General features: G+C 30.8%; 1 protein-coding gene across 1 annotated transcript in view; it reads right to left on the reverse strand.

Annotated features, from left to right (window-relative positions):
- Window positions 1-11,287: 11,287 nt before the first annotated feature.
- LOC129961192 (follistatin-like) overlaps window positions 11,288-24,726 on the reverse strand; it is a 72,512-nt gene continuing 59,073 nt past the window's right edge. Inside the window, exons 5-6 of the mRNA XM_056074969.1 lie at window positions 15,192-15,419; window positions 11,288-13,369 (exon numbers count right to left, since the gene is read on the reverse strand). Of these exons, the coding sequence (XP_055930944.1) occupies window positions 13,305-13,369; window positions 15,192-15,419 (293 nt within the window). The 3' untranslated portion in view covers window positions 11,288-13,304. The remainder of the gene's footprint in view (window positions 13,370-15,191; window positions 15,420-24,726) is intronic.

Here is a 24,726-nt window from a genome sequence, read left to right on the forward strand (position 1 = left end):
TTATTTATGGGTAAGACATTGGTACAATTGAAAAGATTACTTTTTTGAACATTAAGATGATGTAAAAATCAGTTTTGTGCTGTAATATTGGAGTCATTACCTCACAATATTTTTCGAGGCAATGGCGGTGGAGGTGAAAAGTTTCCCTAATTTTTAATTAATTAATATGTTAAAAAAATGTGTTAAAAACATGGCTCCTAGGTGTACATTTTAGCCCTCGAAAGTATGTGTGATGCAAGCCTACAAATTATAGGCCTAAAGAACACACACACACACACACACACACACACACACACACACACACACACACACACACACACACACACACACACACACACACACACACACACACACACACACACACACACACACACACACACACACACACACACACACACACACACACACACACACACACACACACACACACACACACACACACACACACACACACACACACACACACACACACACACACACACACACACACACACACACACACACACACACACACACACACACACACACACACACACACACACACACACACACACACACACACACACACACACACACACACACACACACGTACGTACGTACGTACGTACGTAACGAATAATTCTTAGAATTCTTGCAAAATGAATTTATTTAAATTCCAATTAGAGAAATCCTCTTATTTAATTTAATTTATTGTTATTTAAAGAAAGAAAAATACGCCAGATATTTACGCATGCCCAAATAATTTTTTTACAAAGTAATAACTGCATCGATTCAATTAAATACTTTAAACATCAAAAATTTTGTTATTCGATGCATGAGGATGGTTGGCATGGCATTATATGCGAATTATTCGTTACGAAATCACGTTTTCAAAAAATAATGTAAAAAAAATAGTGAAAGGGATAAAAAATGTTTTTTATTTTGATTTTCTATAAAAGCCGAGGCTTTGAAATAATAAAATTACTATAAATAGCATTGTCCAATAATTATCACTGGCTAACTAATAATTATCACCATGACAACATAATGTATTGTAAAAAATTACCTTTTAAAAATTTTGTTTTTAAAATTTCCTTTTATAAATTCAAAATTGATTACAGATATACATCATGGTTGACAGAATGCGTAATTGCCCGAATTTATCGCTGAGTGCCAGGGGAAAAAAATCCAGAGTCGAAGAAAAATGCAAATGAGATTTCGTGAATGGGGGGATGGATTAGATTTTCTTCAATTATGCATTCCCTTCCATGTTAGTGATTAAAAATTACAACTTGGAAGTTAGTGAAATTATAGTTTCAGTGGAATTTTCTAAACTCTTGATTGTTTTGATGCACAATAGGTGTGTTTCGAAAATCTCCATATGCAAAATCTGGAGGTATTACAAGAGAATTAGCGATCTTTAACCTTTGACGTGACAACAAATAAAATATTCAACCAGAAGTTGCCACGGAGTTACTAAAGTGTAGCGTTTGTAGGAAAGACCTGGAGGCGTTCCGATCTATCTCATTTAAAATGCCACACCCAAGGTTGGAGTAATTAGAGGTTTCCCTTTGCCCTGTGCGGCTGGGGACAGAAGTGATCTGTCTTCCATGAAAAGTTCCATTTGTCCGCACGAAACTCGATATTACTTACCTACCTCACCCTACGTTAATAAGGTGCGGCATTCCTTTCAGAATTGCACCCACGGTATGCAATGGAACAACATGAGACCCCGCTCTCTCTCTCTCTCTGGAGCACTGGAACATTAAGTGAGAAGACAACGAGAAGCATTAGCATGTTGCGAGGAGCATCTTCACGTTTCTGCAGTGACTCACTCACCATAGTCGAGTCTCGACAGCATCGGTACATGAATCTATAGCAAGGCTTCGATACCGACCTCAAGTGATTTCGTAGAAACATTGACAGCGCATGCTTTGCCGGATTCTTCAATAATAATAGACAATTAATACAGCCTCCTTCATTTGAAGTATTTATTTCAAATTTTTCAAATATAGGTTTAAAATTAAATTTTACTTTGTATTTTATTAATGCTCTTTCTTTAGCTTTTTTTCTCCTTTGTGTTTCTCTCTTTTAAGTCGAGAAGGAATTTTTTTTAATGAATGAATGAATGGGATAAAAGAGTCACATATTGATATCACAGTCATGTAAATATTTGTGCCATCTTGAATTGAACTACACGATGCTTCACTCAGTAATGCGATTCCCCTCCTCTTCCCTTTAGCAAATGCGTAAATGACTCAAAAATCAATTTGGCATCCATCATTTCCAGCAAGGAAGAAAAAGTCTAATGAAGAAATTTTGATCTGAAGAGTAGACTATAATTCTACGTGTTCATTTCAGTTTAATTATATACATTAAATTCAAAGTTTATATAATTTCTCTATAATGAAGATATTTTGATATCTCATATGTATATTTGTACATATATCTTTCTACCTTCGATCCATAGCGTCTTTATTTTAATTTTCTTTTAAGTACGCATTTCTGATCTTTCAAGTAGAACGAATTGTTTTTCCACAAAAGCTCTTCACTTCTCGGATTATAGAGCGAAAAAAAAATTGTTGATTTAAAAAAATGAGATTCCAGTCTCGATCAATCTTTCAAATTTGTGAAAACTTTCTGGAATTTTCCAATGCATGATGTATAGTAAACATAATCGAAACTTAATAGCCCTCAGATTTGTATGGGATTAAGATTAAAAAAAGAGTCATAACTCACAGTTGAAATTTACAAGAACATGGCTTGATTACCTGCTTCCTTTCTTAATTATTTCGTAGATGATTTCGTGAATATCAAAAATAAACAAATGAAAAATAAATTGCTGTTTCCCCAGAACTACCTCGCATAATCTTTAATAAATGTGTTATTCACCGTTATAATGTGGCCATGATTACCTTGCGTATCATTTGCATACAATACTTATGATTATATAGATATTTGGTGTCAATCTACTATTTTTACTGAATCTATCGGGGAGAAACAAAAATATGCATTTTGGATGACTTTTTTTCCAATCGACTGAAATCGAAATTTGGCATAGAACTGCAGTTATAATCACATTCCATTTATTTGAGTCATTACATTTACACGCATGAGAAATTACAGACTGACAGACAGGAAATCCTTGGGCAGATTTAGTTCAAAATTTTATAATAATCTATATTTTAGTTGCCAAATTTGAATAATACATCTTATTCATCTAGATCTCTTCGTTTTGTAGTTATCGTATTAAAATATATAACGAACAAACAGGCTTCTTATGAATGGAGTTGGCCCCAAATTTGATAGAAATCAAGAAATTTGGTGTTGATGTGACTTATGGCACTTTAGAAGCCTGCTGACAGTTGTATATCAGCGATTTAAGCCGAGTGAGCGTCTCTTGTTTTTTCAGTAGCGGCAGCTAAGGCCAAGAGTACGACTTAACTACGTAATGCTTCTCATTCGCTTGCATAACCCCTTTTTTCAGGGGGGGGGCACATTCACACACCTCACAGATAGAGTACAGAAGAAGAACCATATTCGAACCGAGATTAGAACCCGGGACACCCAGATCACGAGGAAGATGCGCTATCCCTATGGCAGGACACCGGCAGAAATTTGGTGTAAAGTCCAGATATGAAATTTCATCCATCTTCTTTTCAGGTTATCGTGTGACATGTGACACTTTCTGTCACTTACTCACACTGTGAGTAAGTTATTGTGGTCACACACAAACATAATTTTAAAAATGTGTTTTTCGAAGTCAGGAAGGTCATAAGTTCCGATATTCAACAAAATCTCGAGTTCGAATGTTTTTGAATATTTTCGTTTGCAATATTTTTCTTTGCATACTTCGTATAGACGATAGTGAAAAAGAAAGTCTTGAAACTTACTTTACATTCTTAAGAATTGGGAGATTCAAATAGGAAAAATTATTTTATTGTAAAACTACAAACTTATTAGAAATAGTCTTATGTCCATGAACTGGTAAAGTTTCAAGTTTTCTACCAAGAATATGCATTTTTTATAACATAGCTTTACTTTTCAGGTATTTTTTAAAACGGTTGTCATGTAATAATCTGAAATAGGTAATTTTAAAGTTATAAGATCTTTAATTAATTAAATATGAAACCTCTAATCAAGATTTAAACGCAATTTAATTATGCAATCAAATTTCTAAAATGAACGGACTACTATAGGCAAGATGAATTTTGAAGAATAACGTGACTTTGTAATATAACATCAATTAAAAATGGTTGATCCCGCCTTTTTAGATATCAATAACATCAAAATGGAGTATTAATCAAATCATGTTTGATTTAGATATTCATCTTCTTAGATGCTCTCCAAAAATTCAACGTTATATAAGTTGGTCAACAAAGTTTTTAAAAAATGGGGCTTTAAAATATTATATAAATACTAGAAATAAAATGATAGTAAAAAATGACAAGTTTGAAAAAGCGTATGCATACTACACTTGACTCAATATCTGCTAGTTTTGTGATCGGCTTAAAAGAATGTGCGCTTTGCGTTCTTATATCACCAAACAGGTATTTTTTTCAGCAATTCTGAAAGGCTGTTTACTATCAATAGATGACGTCATGCATCATATAATATGCATGTTGCAAATTAAATTACTTAGAGAATTTCTCTGTGTGCCTCATGCTTTCGCGATATTTGTCATGAGATTTGTTTTGAGATATTGTTTGTCTCTATATCTTTGATAAAAAGTACTGATTTTCCTTTTTGGGTGATTGATAATTTTATATAACACATCGAAAGAAATAAGATATTGCCTACCGATTTCCGAATCGGGTACAAAATTTCATACAGAGTTAAGTATTTTTTTTTGCAAAGGAAATATGGCAGAAATGACCCAATTAGATTATAGAATTGCAAAATTGTCATACTCATGAACAGAAGAATAATTCCAAAAATATTTCTTTTCCAGGAGGTTTAAAATATAGAAATTCTGAGAACGGTATTGTTCTTGATATACCAAAAAATAAAATGTCGATTTATAAGCATAGCTGCGAATTTTTTTTAAAAAGGAAGGAATAGTGAATAAAATAATTTTTGATTCAAATCAATATATGCGCTTTATGAAAACTGAACTGATAATACAAATTTTCCAACTGATACCTAAAGGTACTGTGATTAAATTTGTCCTATTGCATTCTCAGAGCATAGAAATCAGAAATGTCTTAAAATCTTTCACAGAACCAACTATTCATCTTTACAATATCAAATGTGCTGCTGAAATCCCATTTCTAAATCAAACCATATTTTTAATCTTACCATTATTAATGTTAAAGAAATCTCCGTTCTTAAGATAATTCTTTCTTAAGACATGGTATTGAGTCAATATCCAAACATTTTAAAATTTTTTACCTTCCTTGTCGTTAGGCAATTTACTGAAAGGAAATGTTTTATTTGGAAGAAGTTTTAATAACATTAGGAAATATTCGTTGTTTTGTGTTGGATAATACAACTAAAATTCAGACGATGATTCTAGCACACTAATTAATAATAATAACTAGAAGATAGATTATCCGGAAAGTTGCGTTTTTAAAGATGCTATGATGTGGTGGGAGTTGACTCCATTAAGAAGGTTTATGTACACAATAAAAAGAATGATTTTAAGGTTATTAAAACAACGCGACTTTAAGGTCTGTCACAATTCAATGCACAAAAATATTTCTTTAAGGAATCATGAGCATTAAGATGAATAAAAGTGATTTAAACATGAAGCATCCCGTGAAACAACGGGTCGCCAAAGCGGTTAGTATAGAATAATTTTTTGCCATGTTTAGGTTAGAAGACCGCTTTGAAATGTCATATTGGTTATCTTTGGGGCAGAATTCATCATTATGAACTATGGTCGAATCACATGAAAGGCACTGCAATCTATAGAGAGATACTACCTTTTTCAAATCTTTTGTACTACACGAAAATGCTTGACACTAGCGGAATAAAAGTGCAGTAACAAGCTAAATCTTCGCTGAAATCGGGTGTGAAATTCACAATCATTGGGTCCTGAGCCTGAAATTTTGTAGCAGGATCAATGAATCTGTTAGTTCGTGTCTTTCGATTCCGGGTTCAAGGTTGGCATCCAAACTAATTTTTTTCATTCGGATTCATTAGAAAATGAAATAAATTTTTCGATAATATACTTTTTAATGATTTTTTCAGGGCAAAGAACTGAGTAGCTTTGCGGTTATTTTCGAATACGAAACTTTTTTCTTCATTCAATTTTAGTCGTATTAATTCTTAAGCATTTATATATAGGGGAGAGTGTTGCGGAGAGTTAGAAGGTTGACTTGACTACCCTTGGCCGATTTGCACTATTAGCTTTCTATAAGCTTCATATTTTGCATTTTATTGATTATAAGGTTGTGTGCCAACAGCGATGTTCATCGGAATAAGCTCTATTAGCAATGATTACAAATTTAGATATGAAGGAACATTTCTTCCCTAGAAAACATGAAGACATGTGCAGACATGAAAAAAGGAGAAGGGTACTGTAAAGGGACACAAGCAGCATAGCCTACACCACATGCTACAAAAAACATTAAATTTTGAATAAAATAAATTGAAAATGAAGTTATGAGGAAGAAAATAAATGCACCGAGGTGACAAGTCATGGGAAAATCATTCAAGTATGCAGTGCATTGGCAGAGATTTCATTTAAATTCAAATGATTCATGTAAAAAGGCTTCTGACATGATTATGGCCACACGACGGGAATTAACAGACTCTGCTTTGCTGAATGGTAGTTGAAGCTAGACACATGGAACATTCTATTCGGAAATCTTTTGGGAATTCAACATTCCAAAATTCTTGGCGAAGGATTTGGCTACCTAGGTCACCCGACATGAGTCACTCGAACATTTATGGAACATAATTTAGAGGGAGTCAGTTTGTGCATAAAATCCTGCACCTGCAACACTTTTCCAACTACAGATGTCTATTGGGGTAGTATGACTTAATATCTCTACAGGGTATTTCAAAAGACTTGTTGAGTCCATGCCACATCGAGTTGCAGCATTTCGTCAGGCAATAGGAGGTCCGGCATTTTATTACGAGGTATACCAAGACTTTTGTCACCTCAGTGTAAATAAATAAAAATTAAAAGAAAAGAAAAACTAAGAATGTTTATAAACTAGTATATGTGGCAAAGAGAATAAACCAGCAGAAGAATAAACCAGACATAAACCAGTAGTCTCGTGGATTTCGTTTACCAATTCTATTTTACCTATAACCTCAGAAACAGACATCCCCATCTTAATATAGTTTCTGATGTATTCCAGCGGTGGACAAGAATATATGTAACAGTTGATATTATCATTGATGCATCGGCAATAGCAGGATTTAAAGTTGAAATGGAATAAAAATTTGGGACAAAGACTATGATTTGTAAATGTTTGAGTAATGAATCTATTATCTATGCATCTGGAAATTTTAATTTCATTAAATATTTAGTATAGGAATCTTCTTCAAAATCCAAGCGTCTTTGCCATTCATTTTTAAATAATTTTTTAATTTAGTTTTGAAAGTTCATTCTGGAACTTTCAAATAAATATACAGGCAGAAGAGTGTATTCTTAATTGTATTAAAAAATGTTAATCATATTATAGGTAAGGTAATATCATATTTACTTTTTAGTAGTGAAATCAAGTAAATATTTTTATTAATCAAAGTATTAGTTTCTTTGAAACAGCAACAGGTTAAATTAGTTATTAATCTTTGCACCAAGTTTAAAAAACTTCACACATTTTGTCGCCCACTGCTAGCACAGGCATAAGTGGCCCAAAGTATAGCACTTTTCTTTACCAGAATTTTGATTTCAAATTTAAAGCTCCTAAAAAGATTTTTTTTATTGAAGCTTACTTTGATAATTGACTTCTTTTCCCTTTTGGTTTAAAGAAATATTAAGCAATCTTTTGCAGAAGCATGGAAGAAAATTTTGCTGAAAAAGAAATGAAAACACATAGGAACATATGCGCTTCATTAAATACTGTAAAGTTTCGATTTTTGAATGTGTTAGTAAATTAAATACTTTAAAAATTTATTAGTTAATCTACTCATTGACGTATGAATAAAAAACAAACAGTAAACAAAATTGTGCGACACAACTAATTCTTTATTTTTGTATACATTTACAACGTTTGTTCGAAACTTGAACATATCAAATGAAAGTACGAAACATCAAAACGTAACAAATAACTCTAAAACACATAGAACATGAAAGCTGCACAATTAATTACAACATCAATTAGTGAAGGTTGACCACTTATAAAAAGATATCAAAAGATTTCTATTCACTTTTAATAAATATTTTACTTAAGAAACATGAATTTCTCTCTAAGTTAAGATGTCTTATTTATTCATTCTGCTTATCTTTAACAATGTATTATCTCATTTTAGAAAATTCTGTTCAAAGGACAACTAACGTACATGAAGTGCAACAAAAACCAACTTAATTATTTTTAAAACTTTACATTGATTTTTATAAGAAAATTCATTAAAAAAATGTAAAACAGCACAAATTTTTAAACGAATTTGTGCGTCGACTAGACAGCAACATTAATAGCTACTCAAATATTAGTAGTTACTCTGATGAGGAAAAATTGTTTATTCTTTTGATCTCACTTTTTTGACGATATAATTTAGGAAGCACTGCTTTAAAATCAAATGAAGGACTTATTTCTTTGTTTTGCTTCAGTTTTTAACGTTATACCGGATATTCACTTACATTCCATCGAATTTTTCAGGACGAATTATTGCACAAAATATGTAACAAAAGTCATTTTAACCATGTATGCAAGACAAGCATATACGTCAATTAAAATTTCTTATTCTGTGCATTAAAACAGAACAGCGACGTCTCATGCATTGTAACTATGAGGAAGTGGAGGAGGATATAAAATATGTTACATTGTGCAGTGATGTCTTTCGGCATGTGATAAATAACATCTTTTCAAATTAATTTTGAATAATTCCTTCAAGACCCGTGACTTCAACTGATTTTTTTATATTCCTTATTTTAGTTTCGAATTAAAGATGTACAATAAAAGTCATGAAATTGAAGATTAAAATAAATACATAGGTGGAAATTTTCATACTTAAAAAAAATGTAATACTTTATTTACTAATTAATTATTATTTATTTATTTTATATATATTCAAGCTCAAGATTTTTTTTCTTTCATCCCTGTTAAAATGTTTAAAATCCCATTTCTAAAGTACCCTGGAAAGATGAAAATAAATGTTTCACAGACCGTGCAGCGAAATGAATGCGCGTTGTTACTTTGTGAGCAGAGCAGCTGAAATGGATACTGAATTTAAAAACAGTAAGAATTTTCCTCGCTCTGAAAAGAAAGGCTCATTGTTTTTGTTTTTTTTGTTTTTTTTCCACTTTCCCTGGAAATTAAAATCTCTTAAAGAAATGGTGTTAGATTTTCTCTTATGGGTTTATATTCCAGTGCAAAATTGCATAAATGAGTGCTTATTGTTTTTACTCTGAGAAAAGTAAGGTTTGTTGCATTCTGTAGACCCCATGCACGAACTGTTCCTGAAGAAGGACAATTGACATATTATGAAAAATATACCATACACTGAAGTACAGCAGGAAACATTGATAACATAGATAATACCATTTAAATCCTTGTAGAATGAATATCCTAACATCTAACTTGAGTTGATCATATTTATTCTAATTGTTATATATTATTCAAATATTTAAATATTAGACGTATATACTTACTATTAATTCAATACCTAAAAACTTTCAGAAATGACTTTCGTAGCTAATAGGTTAAATATCCCTACAGTTAAATAGGGTTTCTTTCACAATCAAATGCTATGAAATCTTAATATATGTCACTTAAAGTACGTAGAACATTTAAATCTTTTTTTTAGTTTTTTTTTTCAAATGATATCGATAATTGGTTATTTAAAAATTAAATCACGTTTTTTTATATCAAATATCAATAAAATGCAAATAGCATTTTCTTTTTTATCGCTGTCAGAGATATGATGTTCTAACTTTAATTAAGAAATAGGATCAAAAGATAATTTGACACTTTTTATCAAATATATTACATTGAGTGTTTAAGTAAATTTGGTAAAAGGTAAAAAAAAATCAATCATATTCGGCTTATATAACTAAACAAAAAAAAAAAAAAAATGCTACATTAAATTTTTTAAGCAATGAATAATCAGAACAGTGGCATTTATTTTTAAAATGACTAGTCTTGAATCAAATATTGTTTTGGTAGCAAAAAGTAAATTTAATACCCTTATTAGTGCCTTAAATACCATAGGAAAACTAGAAAATCTACACAGTTAAAAAGATTATCAACTATTCGCAGATTGCATATGCAGCAAGAGCTATTTTTCAAAAAGTTTAAGAAAGATATCTTACAAATCCTGAAATTATTAGTTATTATAAAGCGGTAGAAGAATTTCTGCAACCAGTTTTTGACGCATCACAGAAACTGTAAAGGACTAGGCTTCTTTTTGTTCAAATTACAATTTAAAATAACTTTCCATATCAATTTTAAGCTATAAAATATTTGTACGTAAACAGAACTGAATTTTCAATTCAGCAGCTTCTTTAAAAATAGGTCTTCGTTATATATATACTTTTTACTCCCTTTTAATCTTTTCATCATAAATAAAATATCAAAATTATGAATAAATGATATATACAATGGACTTATCATCAGTTTAATTCTCCTAGAACATATTAATATTACATGAGATTTGAATTTTTAGGTATGCGAAAAATGCTAAATCTGAAGTATTAGCCTATTAATTACATGTGGTGCCAAATCAAGCGAATAAAAATTTGGATAGGATAATGAGATGTTTCCAAATTTATTGCTGATTAATTGCCAAAAGGATTAAAAGTTACATGCAATTTCTAAAGTATAATCTTGTCTAGAATTAAAAAAAAAACGCAACATGGCCCATTCTTTAGTAATAAAGCCATTCAAGCATATTTTAAGAGAAATTCTGAAATGGTCAAGAGAGGAAAATAACAAAGAGAAAACTTCAATATTAATTTATAAAATTATAAAAAGTAGTCTTTTTTCCAAATATTTTTTGAACATTTCGAAAAACAAAATTTTGATGTACAATATAATTTTAATATTTTCATCGTTTATGTAATGTGCTGACATTTTTCATCATTTTGCACCAATTTTTATAGACAATAAAATAAAAATTAAGTAGAAGTGCATTTCACACTTTATATATAAAAGGAAATAAAAAAAATCATACATAATTACTATCAACCTTAACCATTTTCTTTAATCCATATGCAAAAAAAAAAAAATCAATGAAATATGATTTACATAAAAAACAATACACATAAATATTTTGTTATATTACACCTATACTTATCAGTACAATTTATAAAAATATGCAACACATATAGTTCAAACAAGAGAAAAAGATAACTTTTATATTTTGCTTAAAAAGTAAGAGTAAGATTTCCATTACAATAAAACAGAAACAATATCTGGGAATTCCAGGAACGAGTTTCTGTTTTTAAAACTTTTTACATTGTGAATGTAAGATCGAAACAATAATAATAACGTAAGAAACCTTCTTCCTTGTACGATCCATGTTGTATATAAAATGTAATTTACAATCAGAATGAGATACATATCATACGAATGAAACTTGCACATAAATTCAAAAAAATGCTTTACAGTTTCAATGATAATTAAATATTCAAATGATACTCGTGATACCCGTTTCGTAGCGACAAATAGCAAAAGTCCTATCATTCGTACACAACACAAACAGCCACTACATCAGTATAACATCAAAGTAAAGGTTGCCATGCTGTCTCTGTGGAAGGTTTACTTTATTGGCTAGACACAGAACAGCACTGAAGAAAAATTCAGAATAAATATCCCATATGAAGAGTCGACCGCCAGCGGATTTCTTCTCATTTTAAAAACTGATCTCAAAAGTTTTCTTTTTTCGGGAAATGATATAAAAAAGGCGAATGAATAGCAGAAATACTTACTGCGATTTACAGAAATATTTGTAGTAACTAATAAATCAAAACTAACATTCAAGCTAACGTTTCTTTTTTAAAATTCCTTTGATTAAACCATTTCACATCGAGAGGAAAAACTTATAATTTAAAATTCTTTAAAAAGTAAAAATTTATTGATCACTAAATTTTTTGAAAAATAACGATTTTTCGCACTTTTTATTAAAAATTTCAATGGACAAAAAAATTCTTTTTTTTTTTCATTCAATTTCGTTCCTAAAACTTTTTTTAACACCCACAATTCCGCGAGTAATAATGATTTACAGACAGCCAATAAAAAGATGAAATATCTTTAAATAGTTAATAAATTAATTAGTAAGAATTATTAAATCTATACTATAAAAATGATTCAAATGGCTGAACTGCAGTCTTCCTTAGGATATATAGCTGTATCGCATTTCCCTATATTTTCAAGATTAGTGATATTTCATTCCATAGTTTGACCACACAAGTGGAATATCTAAAAGAATTAAAATACACAGAGAAGGAAAAAACATTTTTTTAAAACTACATTAACAACTTCGCACGCGTTATATCTATTTTCTAGGAACATTTAGTTTTCTAATTAGCGCTTGCGTATTTGTTTTGACCTAAATCAAAAGTGTAGTCAAACCGTGGTTAATTAACTAACACTGAATCTTCAGCGATAATCAAGTGAGCTTAAAAAATTAGTTCAAGGTATTGCGTGGCATGAGCTATCGGTTGTTTCTATGTCTGCCACTGACACATTTTGACTCACGCATGTGATTTACACCTAGTGCATATTAGGTGATCACTCTTCTACCATAGTTAAGGGAAAAGGTAATTTCATTATACAGGTAGTACCCACAGGCGTTAGTCATGACAGTTAAAGTGTTAACATTACCTTTTAAATAGTTGTTCTTGATAATTTCTTTGACTGTCTTTTTTTAACTGATAGCCTAAGAGTCACAGCAACCTTTACAATTCAATACTGATTCTCCAGTACAAATAAAAAAAAAATGAAAGGAACTGAGATCTCGTAACTGTCGTATGTGAGCCCATGCAACAAATACACTACTAGTGACCACTTAAAAAAAACCTGCTAAAAAAGATCTTGCAAAGGAAATACTCCTGAAGTAAAACAATTCCAGTAAATAACTTTGCACAGATTGTTTCTATTTAGACCACTAGAGGGCTCTCTGTCGTAGGAATGTGATGTTATTCAAATATCAAGACGCGCCACATCAAGGCAGGTGAAAAGTTGGAAATGAACGAAGAGTCATTTGCACAACTATAGATGGTCTTGGGAATCAAACACGTTTATAGGGATTACATTTGTTTGCTGAGATGTAGTTTCTGCAAGAAAAGCACACAAAAAAAAGAAATTAGGATAAATAATAATAAAGAAAATAAATATGTAGATATATTTTTTTCCCTTATGGGTTTTAATTTGATCCTTGATTCAATTTACATCTTATTCGTTAAATAGTCACAGCCGGTAATTTTCATGACAGCTCGTTCTATCCCCGCGGCGAGCACATTTCAATGCCAGTAACCGAGCTTAATTCAGAATGTATTTCTTTAAATTGCTTTATTAGCCTGCAGACAGATATAATGTCATTTATTATGGAGAACTGTTATATTTATTTTACAGTCATTGTTTGTAAAAAAAAAAAGTTATAAATTTCTGACATAAAAATCACCATATTGCGCTCAGAAAAATTAACTTATTCTTCGAGTTGAAATTACTTAATAATGTCATTTAACTTATTAAAACAAATTACAATAAATTTACAACAGAATTTCACCCATCAAAAAGAAACTTTATCATCATATATTTTTCGAAATTAACAAATGACATTTATTGTTATGTCATACATAACGTTAAATCTATCCGATTAATTTCCCCGTATTAGCATAAAGCTTTAGACTATCCTTTAATATTCATAATACAATAAGACATTGCTGGCATGCAGTTCCATCGATGCCATTTACCGTATTTTGCAAATATTCTCGTCAAATACTTTTGAATAAATAGCAAATAATTCCACATTAATGGTATGGTCAGACTATTCATTCAAAATTAGATAATCTTTCTGTATATACTAGCAGAGAGAAGAAATATAAAAGATTTTGCTTGTGTTATATTCCAAAATGGGAGCAGGAAAATCTGGAACCCCTTGACTTCGAATCCGCATAAGTCGGAGTAGCATAACTCGAGATATTTCTGTATAATGCTTCATTATTATTAGAAATTCTGTATTTAATTAGATATTTCGCTTGACTTTTTCATAAACTTATTAAAATTTATTTCAAAAAATGAATTACGATTTTTGGAACAGCACTTTAAAGATTTATACGTTTAAATTATATCTTCCAACATATAAAATCTCTCGATTTAATTGGTTCTTATATGACCTTTTTTCTTTAATAATATATTCAATTGCGACTTTAAAATATTTCAGATTGCAATAACAATTAAATTCTTTATTATATATATATGTGTGTGTGTGTATATGTGTATATATACATACTGTATATAAATGTGTATATATGTGTGTGTGTGTGTGTGTGTGTGTGTGTGTGTGTGTGTGTGTGTGTGTACATATATATATATATACGTGCGTGTATGTGTATGTATATATATATATATATATATATATATATATATATATATATATATATATGTGTGTGTGTGTGTGTGTGCGTGTGTGTGTATGTGTGTATATATATATATATGTGTGTGTGTGTATTATATGCATGCATACATGCACACACAAACACACACACACACACTGAAATTATGTTTTCTTTGTGTGCAAATACAAATTAAGAACCATACTTGTGCAAATACAATCTATTATAGAAATCTATATATTTTTTTCTTTTTAAAAATGTGAGACATATGCTTCGTGGACACTGAAATGACATGGGCCATTGCTTGCTTTTTAAATCCAAATGAAATGATTTGAGAAGATTACATTTCGTTTCAACATAAGTTTTCAAATATTTCCTTCTGTTATTAATCTACAAACCTTTATTATTGACTATCAGTCCTGGCCATACATCGATAGAAACTTATCAGATATTTCTATATTTTAAAAACCTAATGTATAAACAATAAATTAGGTCTTCCAATAAAGCAGGCGGCATTATAAACTAATATAGAGCATCTTACCTTCACAGGGTCCCTCATACTTCGGTTCCAACAATATACCATGCTTGCAAGCATCTTGTATCATATGGCACCAAGTAGAATATGTGTAATTGTTGTTGGCACAGAGCATCGTAGTTTTCGGAACATTGCATTGATTTGGACAGGTCACGCAACGAGGCGGTCCTCCTTTGGGGTCAATCAAACAACTTTGACCTTTGCGGCATCGAATATTTTCACAAGACGCACCAGCTGAAATTACAAAAAAAAAAAAAAAAAAAAAAAAAAAATCGAAGTTTTGAGCTATTAGAAAAATTAAACAAAAACTTGTAAATTTAAACTTATAAAGTAATTCTTAAAATATATGCAACAAGCGGACCCCCATTTATGAAACACTGAATAATTTATAAATACGTTTTGTTCTTTTTGCAAAACAGATTCATTATAGTGAGTTGAGCCCTACTTATCATCACGGAAATGATCACTGCCAGTGCTTTCTTTTATTCCTAAATTTAACACTCAGGAACGTTTCACTCTTGTATATAAATTCCTGTATCTCGTCGAATTATCAGCAGATGAAAGAAAGTATGCTGGATAAATGGAATTAATGCAAATCCGCCGACATGAATTCCTTCGAATATGAAGAGTTCTGGAGATTTCTTACCATTGTGTTTGTAATTTAATAAAATTTCTACTTGTATGACTTTGAAATAACCTGATCTTTCTTTTTTGATTTTAAAATTACCTAAACTTTCTTATTTCGTTTAAAAATAAATAACCTAAATAAAGCTAACTAAAGTAGCAAGCTGAAGTCGGACAAGAATCTGCCTTTTGCGACAATTGTTTTTATTTTCTGACGAATGCAGATTTGAATGATGCATTGTAAACGAAAAAATTAAACTTTTCCTGAACTAGGACGCTGATATAGTTTATTGTAGCCTCATCGAAAGCTGATAGAATAGAATAGTTTTTGAACAATCTGACAATTTGTGGCTTTAACAGTATTTGCGATATTCAACATTGAAGATTTGGCTTCAAATAGAAAAGGTACCTCAATGAGTTCAAATATAAGGACAACTAAAATGTAGTTTATTGATATGAATTTCTCTTACACCCTATCCCATCCCTACCTCCTCATCCTTTGAAGAAGAAACCAAATTTTTCAATGTAAGTAACTACTAGTGCATTGCTTGTGACAGGATTAAAATAATATTATGGAAATGTAAAGAAGTACTATTTTTGCACATTTATTTTTTCACGACATTGATAAGAATTAAAACAAATAGTTAAAAATGCAGAAATGTCAAAAAAAAAAAAAAAAAACAGAAACTATGAAATTAGTAATATTGTGCAAACGACGCAAGTGTAATCTGAATCGTGCAAAAATAAATTTCTGATTTTTTTTTCCTCGCCGTAAGAAATAAATTGGGTAAAGCAATTAATATCTCTATTAGTGTGCAAGATCAGAAAAACGTGTGGCACGCTATGCTAATAGTCTAGAAAATAATGAACATTTTTTTCCTCTTTTCCCATCGCAGTTCTGCGGAAAAAAACCTTGAATTAATCAACAAAACAATCAATTAAAAATAAATTTTAAAAAGATATTTTGAATCATTTTTTTAAATTTTGAATTACGAAAAAAAATAAATAATCCAGTCATTGTTTGCCAAGGGATTCTAAAACCCTCCGTGTTTTTGCTCCCTATGTTAGGATGGGTTTAATTCGGCAAAATAGGCGAGAGGATAGAGGAAAGGAGGAGATGTTTACATTTAACAATAAAGTAAATTCCGGAAATGGACATCCTCCCCTGTGTCAATCTTTAGTGAGATAGAACCGCCGAAAAGGGGTCGTCTCAGAATACTGAAACAAACAGTATTGCCTCAAATATGCTAAAAATAGATAGCAAAATGGGAATGTCGGATATAAGAATTTTAAATTTAGTTTTTTTATGTTCTTTTCACGGAAATGATTGGATAATATTTAAAAAAATTCTGAAAATTTATTAAATTACAATGGAATTTCTTTAGAATGATAAATATTCGTTCTATTTGATGATGCATAGGTTTTTATTTCCTGTGATAATTAAGCCGATATTGCTGGTAAATGTAAATAAATAATCCAAAACAAAGCAAAATAAAATTTTAAAATTTAGACTTCGAGTGGACGGAGTCACCATTACGATTACTTTTATGGCTGTGTAGGTGATAACGTTCTGGACACTGTAAACAGATAAATATCTCCTTTTTATAAATATGAATAGATTAATGGTAATTAATAAAATTATAATAAATAAAAATGTTATAATACTACAGTAAAATATTATATAACATTTTAAGTAATTTAAGGAATGCAATGTTTTGCACGAATAAATGAGAATTTACATGCATCTATAATAAAGACTTTTTTTCAGAAGAAAGTTGTTCTATTTTCATATTTCATCTAGTTCTGTCATTATTGAGGAAAATATTAGCAGATGTTGTTTCATATCGCCCATCTCATTTTTTTTTCTTAAGAAATAAATTTCAATTTTAATGAATTTTAATATGATAGATAAAAGTATATCCGACATGAATCGCATTGTGCAAGAAACTATTTTTTTTTTATTTAGAAAACAAAGCAATTTTTGTCTTTTCCCTTCACACACGTGTTAAGAATCGAAAAAGAAATTGTGGAAGAGGATGTTTTGCTTAAACAAAACTTTTCTTCGATGTTTTCCCGTTTCTGTGGCATGATAGATGGATGGGCGAAAGTTAGGAGCAGATTACGGTGAACTATTTTTGGTTGTAGTGTTTACTTCACACTAAAAGCCATCTTCAGATCGAAAACAACTTAAGATAGCTCCACGGGACACTGTTTTCCAGTCTCTTTCTCGTAGAGTAGACAGAATGCTCAGACAGATGAAACGTAGTTTGTAAAACCTAGATAACGAGAGTTTTTGGGAACTCATTCAAAAAAAAAAAAAAAATGCTAATAATTGTGTTTATTCTTGTCTTTTATGAGTTTTTATTTAACGTCCTTTAGATATATGCTTCTCTATGAAGCACAAGCTGCCATTGTCTCGAGTTCTAAATATCATCTCGTAAACGACATTTCCTTCCTTGCTGCGAAACAACTAGCAGTCGAATTATGTAGGCCCCAAAAAAATTGGTATATTTCACAATATGTATTATGTATTTTTCTATCTTTAAACGATTCTAATATTATATATATATATATATATATCCATTAAAATATGCCACAAAGAATTAACAGTGCATTAATTGCAACTATTTTTTTATTCAGACAACGAAACATTTGAAAAATTGCCATCATTCGTACATTTTTTACAGTTTATTAAAATTATTTCACAAATAAATATTATTTCCAGCATTTGACATAAATTCTATCTTTTGTATGTGTTTAGCATTGCCAGTTCTTTCTACTCCCAAAACAAACAGAAACGCACTTTTTTTCGGAAGCTGCATGGTTCGATCACGATGGTAGTGAGATTAACTTTTACTTATTTGCATCCTTATGAAAAAAAAACCATTTATATTTCTATTTATGCATGAATTATCTAAATAAACGTCAAATACTTAGGGGGAAAAATATAGAGCACACACCTGATCTAATATTCAATAATATTTCCTAATATTTGATAATTCTGAGAATTTCTACTTTTTACTTATTTATTTGGTAACATAAAAGTAAGTTAAAAGGAACATAAAAGTTTTTTAATCAACTTGCTCACGACACTTTTCTAGACTTGTGGCTCTATGCCACTGGCTGCCTGTTGGGAATATGCCATTGACATTGGAATGATGATATATATATATCTAATATATAAAATTCTCGTGTCACAGTTTTCGTTGCCATACTCCTCCGAAACGGCTTGACCGATTTTGATGAAATTTTTTGTGCTTATCCGGTATCTATGAGAATCGGCCAACATCTATTTTTCATCCCCCTAAATGTTAGGGGTAGTCAATTATTAATTAAAAACTAACTTTCCCGCCAAAAAAATCTTCCATTTTCCCCACCGCCAACTTTTCCGCCAAAAAAATCTTCAATTTTCCCCAACGCCAAATGATTTAGGCTTTAGTTCTTTTTTTCTCCCAACAGTAATGAGGCTAGGGTTAAGATTTTTCGGCGGATTATTTCAAACGATTCTGTTTATTTTCTTAATGTTTTATGCATTTAAAATTAAACATTGTTAATTAATCCATGTTTCAGATTCATTCTGAAGTACTTTTGAATTAAAATAGCACAGAATAAAGGAAATTAAAAATGTCTAATCTTCATAGCGTTACCCCAACTGGCGTAGAAAAATTCACGCATTTACGTTACGTAAAAGGCGAAGAAAATTCACGCATGCGCACTGTGTTCTGATCGTTGGCATGACAACCATTATCAACGGACGATTTAAATTACTTTTAGGTTAGTTGTATGCTTTTGTAAGTAAATTGTATTTATGTTATATATTTTTTGTATATGCTTATAGTTTTAAGTACATCGTTTTTTAAGTAGTTTTTTTTAACCTGTTTACAATGATTTAAATTATTTTTAGGTTAGTTGCATGCTTTTGTAATTAAATTGTATTTATGTTAGTTATATATATATTTTTTATATATGCTTATAGTTTTAAGTACGTCGTTTTTTAAGTAGTTTTTTTTAACCTGTTTTCAATGATTTAAATTATTTTTAGGTTAGTTGCATGCTTTTGTAATTAAATTGTATTTATGTTAGTTATATATATTTTTTATATATGCTTATAGTTTTAAGTACATCGTTTTTTAAGTAGTTTTTTTAAACCTGTTTTCGACAGATTATTTTAAACGATTCATTTTATTTTCTGAGTGTTTGATGCATTTAAAATGAAACATTGTTAATAAATCGATCCATTCATGATGAATCTGAGAAAATTTTGTTGACAAATGCTTGAGATATTACATAAATTAAGAAAGATATTCTTTAGTGCCCATAAAGTTTAAACGCTCAGTGACTCTATTATCAGTAATCATATTATTAAAAAAATGCTTTGTTTCAGTAAAAAATATTGTTATATTAATTGCAGATTAATCCTTTACACTTTAATTTAAAGCATAAATTCTACGAGGGGTAACAGAAAATTAGAGAGATACATATCACGTTATGACTGAAGGCCTTTATAATATTATGAGTGAATTATATGACTATCAAAATTTGAAGTTTTAAAATATTTTGCTGAAGAATAAAATATTTTGCTGAAGAAGTTGGAATTGCATAAAATATTTAATTATTAAAATTTTAACGAACACTAAGATTGGCGAACCGGCTGGTCGCCAAAGGCGGCTAGTATATATATATATATAATTAAGATTTGATTCATCAATTTAAGAAAAATGTGGAGCCGCGATGGCCTGGTGGTAAGGTCTCGCTTCGGAACCGGAGGGCTTCAAGCTCGAAACCCGATTCCACCGAAGAACCGTCGTCTAGCGCACATTAAATCCGTCGGGGCCAAACGTCCTCCCGCTAGAGTGGTGTGGAAGTTTGGAGAGGGAAGGGGGTGCCAGCTCAGGTGTCGTCCTCTCATCTGACCATGGTTCAAAATTACGAGGTATGTCCCAAAATAGCCCTAGTTTGCTTTAAAACGAGACGTTAATATAATTAAACTAAACTAAATCTAAGTAAAATGTCGATAATAATATTACTGATAAAATAAAAATAAGAAGATACTGTCGAATTGGTCTTACTAGTGATCCTTCAGTTTACAAGGATTCAACATGGAATAATAATAGCAACAATAGTAAGTATTTACAAAACTTTATTTATTTATTAACTAGACATCTTTGGTGACTAACTGGTTCGCCTAGAATATTGGTTATGCTTACTCTTATCTAAAATTATATCTTTTATGCATAACTTAATGATCATGATTCCGCCATTGAAATCTTTTTATCAAATTGCCATAAACATTAAAGATGTTATTTTAATGGCTTTATGCCAGTTCAATTCATTATGTGTATGAATCATCGTATAATGACTTCACAATGCTATTAAAATCGTAACTTCATTTTCCAATTCGTTAAGTAAACTATATAGAAATTAAACAGAATCTTTGTTCCTTAGCATTCATCAGCGAAAGAAAACCACACGAGCGCAAGATTTTCTTAATTATTGTTCGCGATAATTATGCATAAGTACATGCGAAAAAGTTTCCACTTCCGATAGCTATTTTTGAAAATCCTCATTATGGCTATTGCAGTCATTTACCTGTACATACAAAGTAACTGGATAAAGATTGCCTTCGTTGAGTTTTGTAGTTAAGAATATACGTCTCAAGAATTAGAAAAGTGTATTTTGATACTTGACTGACTGATCCCCAATTATTAAATCTGCCTAATACCACATTTTAAGTAAACAGATTCTGATCTAAATTCTCAGTAATTTTATCTCTTGTACAAGCTTCCACATTAATTCACTAATTTAGTAATAAATTATTGAAAGACATTTTTTTCTGATTCTTAAAAAAAGTAAAGAAAAAAAATGAATTCTCAGTTACGGATTGTTTAATGCAATTATCCATACAAACACAGGGAATTTTGATTTTAAGAATGACGGGGGTGTTGAAGGACCTAGAAAGTTTTAAATGATATATGCAAGCGTTAACAATATTTAATGAGTTTAAATGGGCAAGACAACGCTTAATCGAATGCCACGTGCTTGTTTGTAGAAATTTATTAATATTGGATATGTGTATGTGTGTGTGATTCCACCTTTTTAAAATAACAAGAAAACGTTTATAATAAATATTAAACATTTATTTATTCCAATACTTTGGGAAATAAAAAAAATTCCGCAAAGAAAAAATTCTGGTTGTTGAGATGCATCAAGTTATCAACAGAATATTTGATATCTAGGTAAGAATTAAACTTCTTTCCAGAAAAGGCACTCTGCACGGAGTTAAACAGAAAGTAATCTGAAGGAGCAACATCTGGTGAATATGGCGGGTGGAATAACACATTCATGCGAAGTTATTCTTTCATTAATCTGGTAACAAGTTGGCGAGCACCAACGTGATGGAAAACAATCGTGTCATGTCTTTTGCCATATTCTGAACCTTTCTCTTTAAATGCTTCGTTCAAATGGATCAACTGCTTTTTGTATCGTTGATCATCGATGGTATCATCAAATAATGTTTCTAAATCTGCATCCTTCATTTTTTTCGTGATTTACCATGTTCTTTATCATGTCAAATCGTTCTGTTGAAATTGTATTTCATGACACGTATTTACTATAAATATTTAGTAGCAATCGTTTTCCTTTTCAATAAAATACATTACAAAACTTCCCACAAAAACTGTTTGTTTAACACGAAATAACTTTTTTCCAAAGTTAAAACTTAGCATTTTTTTAAAAAGATGTACAGGTGTTAAGGATTTTTATCCTTTCTTTCTTGCCATTAGAACGACGAAATCGGCCATTTTGTTAAGTGTCTTTTAGAAATGATTAAGTGAAAAAGGGAATGGGGAAATAATTAAGTAAAAAATAAGAGAACATTTTAGAACGAAGTTAACACGGACTAATTTAAGATAAAATCAGGAAAAGCAGGATTTAAAATAGATTTAACAATATCAATACACACACACACACATATACATACTAATCTTTGAAGTTGTAGCCAAACAAATCAAATGCAACTTTTTCTATTTATTTACAAGCAAGAAACACTACTATCAACACCTAAAAAAATTGGGTGAGGCCATTTTTATATACTTAATAATTCTATATGAAGGCGCTTACCGCACGAGCTTTAAAACCAACTATTCAAAGGAAAATAATAAATACCCATGTTACGATAATTCGAAACGCAGAATTCCCCCCCCCCCCCACACAGACAAATAGACGTGGAAAAATGAATCCTTCTGCCCTCCCCACTTCTCCAGCTATTCTCATCGTTCTTGTGGGCAAGAAAGACTTTCTTCTCGACTGTTAGCAGAAACCACGCTTTTTACGAAACCATCAGCAACTATGTATGCTTGTCGCAGGTCTCTTCGAGTGAAAAGCGCATTTTTGTTCAGGCAATCCATCTTAAGTGCGATGTCACATCCTTTGAAATTTAGCGCGCTTTGTGTTTTCAGTCATTAGTTGTTTTTTTCGGGCGGGTTGCTACCATTTTTTTTTCCGGAGGCGTGCAGAGATAATGAAATGGCAATAAACATGATGGTAAATTTAAGCTCCTCTATATAAAATGAAATCATTTTTTTAAAAGGAGGGGAGTATGATTTTTCAATGCACCATTCATCGTCCGTTTTTGAAACATTTTATGCAATGGAAAATGTCTGTAGCAAACACGTATCTTTAATTGGGGAGATTGGAAAGAAAAAAGAAAGCCTAAATTTCCAGTATTTCAAAATGATACGCACATGAGCATTTTTACACATTGCAGAATTTTTTTTAATTTTACATAGAACATAAAAAAACTAAATACTCTCAAGTATTCGTTTTTGGTTTTTCAAAAGAAAGAAATCAAGAAATATTGCACATTTAAGTATGAGTAGTACTTCGTATCGAAGAAGCCACTATGGACCATAAGGACTGAATATCACAATGTTTAAGTTCTCTCTTTTTGAAGCGAAAAGGCTGATGGCTGACCAACACGCTACTATCAAATCTGTCATTCTACAATACAGTGACAACATTCAAACAGTATATGAATCAACCGAAAAATGAGGTTGTTATTTATTACCTCTGGATTCCTTATCACTCTGTGGCTGGAAAGTAGTTATTAAGCTACGGAACTATGCCTCTGTATGGCTCCTGATGTTAGATCCAAAGATTTCTCCTTTTTTGGCCCAATTTCGAAATAAAAATATTTTTTATTTGACTACGTAAGCTTAAAGTTATCAGAAACAGGAAAAAGCGACTTTAGAGACACGCCTTTTTTCTAGAAATATGATGTGTGATGTTTCTTAAAAGATATCAAAATGAAGACGATATAAGAAACTGATATTCGTATGATAATCGTAATATCAGATATATTTTGAAATATATTTTCTGAAGCCTTACTTATTATCTAAAATAGATTTTTGCGATATTACTAAGGAACAAATCTCGTGTCCTTCGTTTTAGTTCGATCAAGGTTCAAAATACTGAGAGTTGTCGATCCCATTCACCCCAAGCGGAAAACTGATAAGGCCATCTATGATTCGGTTCATATCAGAACACTACAGTTCCTTCTGATTATACCAAAGCGCCTACTCTGGTTTCAAATTAAGGATTCCATTTTTTTAAATAAGAAAAGTTGAAAATCCAACCTATTCCAGTTAAGTTGAAATGAGGAAATCTTATCAAAGAGTCTTGGTGCGTGATGGAATGAACAAAATTATCGAAATGATGCATGAGTGGAACTCGGCACATTAAATTCGGAGTTAGATTAAGCGTTCTTCATTCGTGTAATATGTCAAAAGCCGGAATCCTTGGTTTAAAATTACGAGGTCTATCTTCAGTAGCCTTTTTTTTTAATTTCAAAATGAGACGATTATCTAGCATGTTATTCGCGCCAAGCATGCTAAAATGCAATATAAAGAGATAATGAATG

This window comes from Argiope bruennichi, chromosome 2, assembly GCF_947563725.1.
Source record: "Argiope bruennichi chromosome 2, qqArgBrue1.1, whole genome shotgun sequence".
Taxonomy (NCBI): domain Eukaryota; kingdom Metazoa; phylum Arthropoda; class Arachnida; order Araneae; family Araneidae; genus Argiope; species Argiope bruennichi.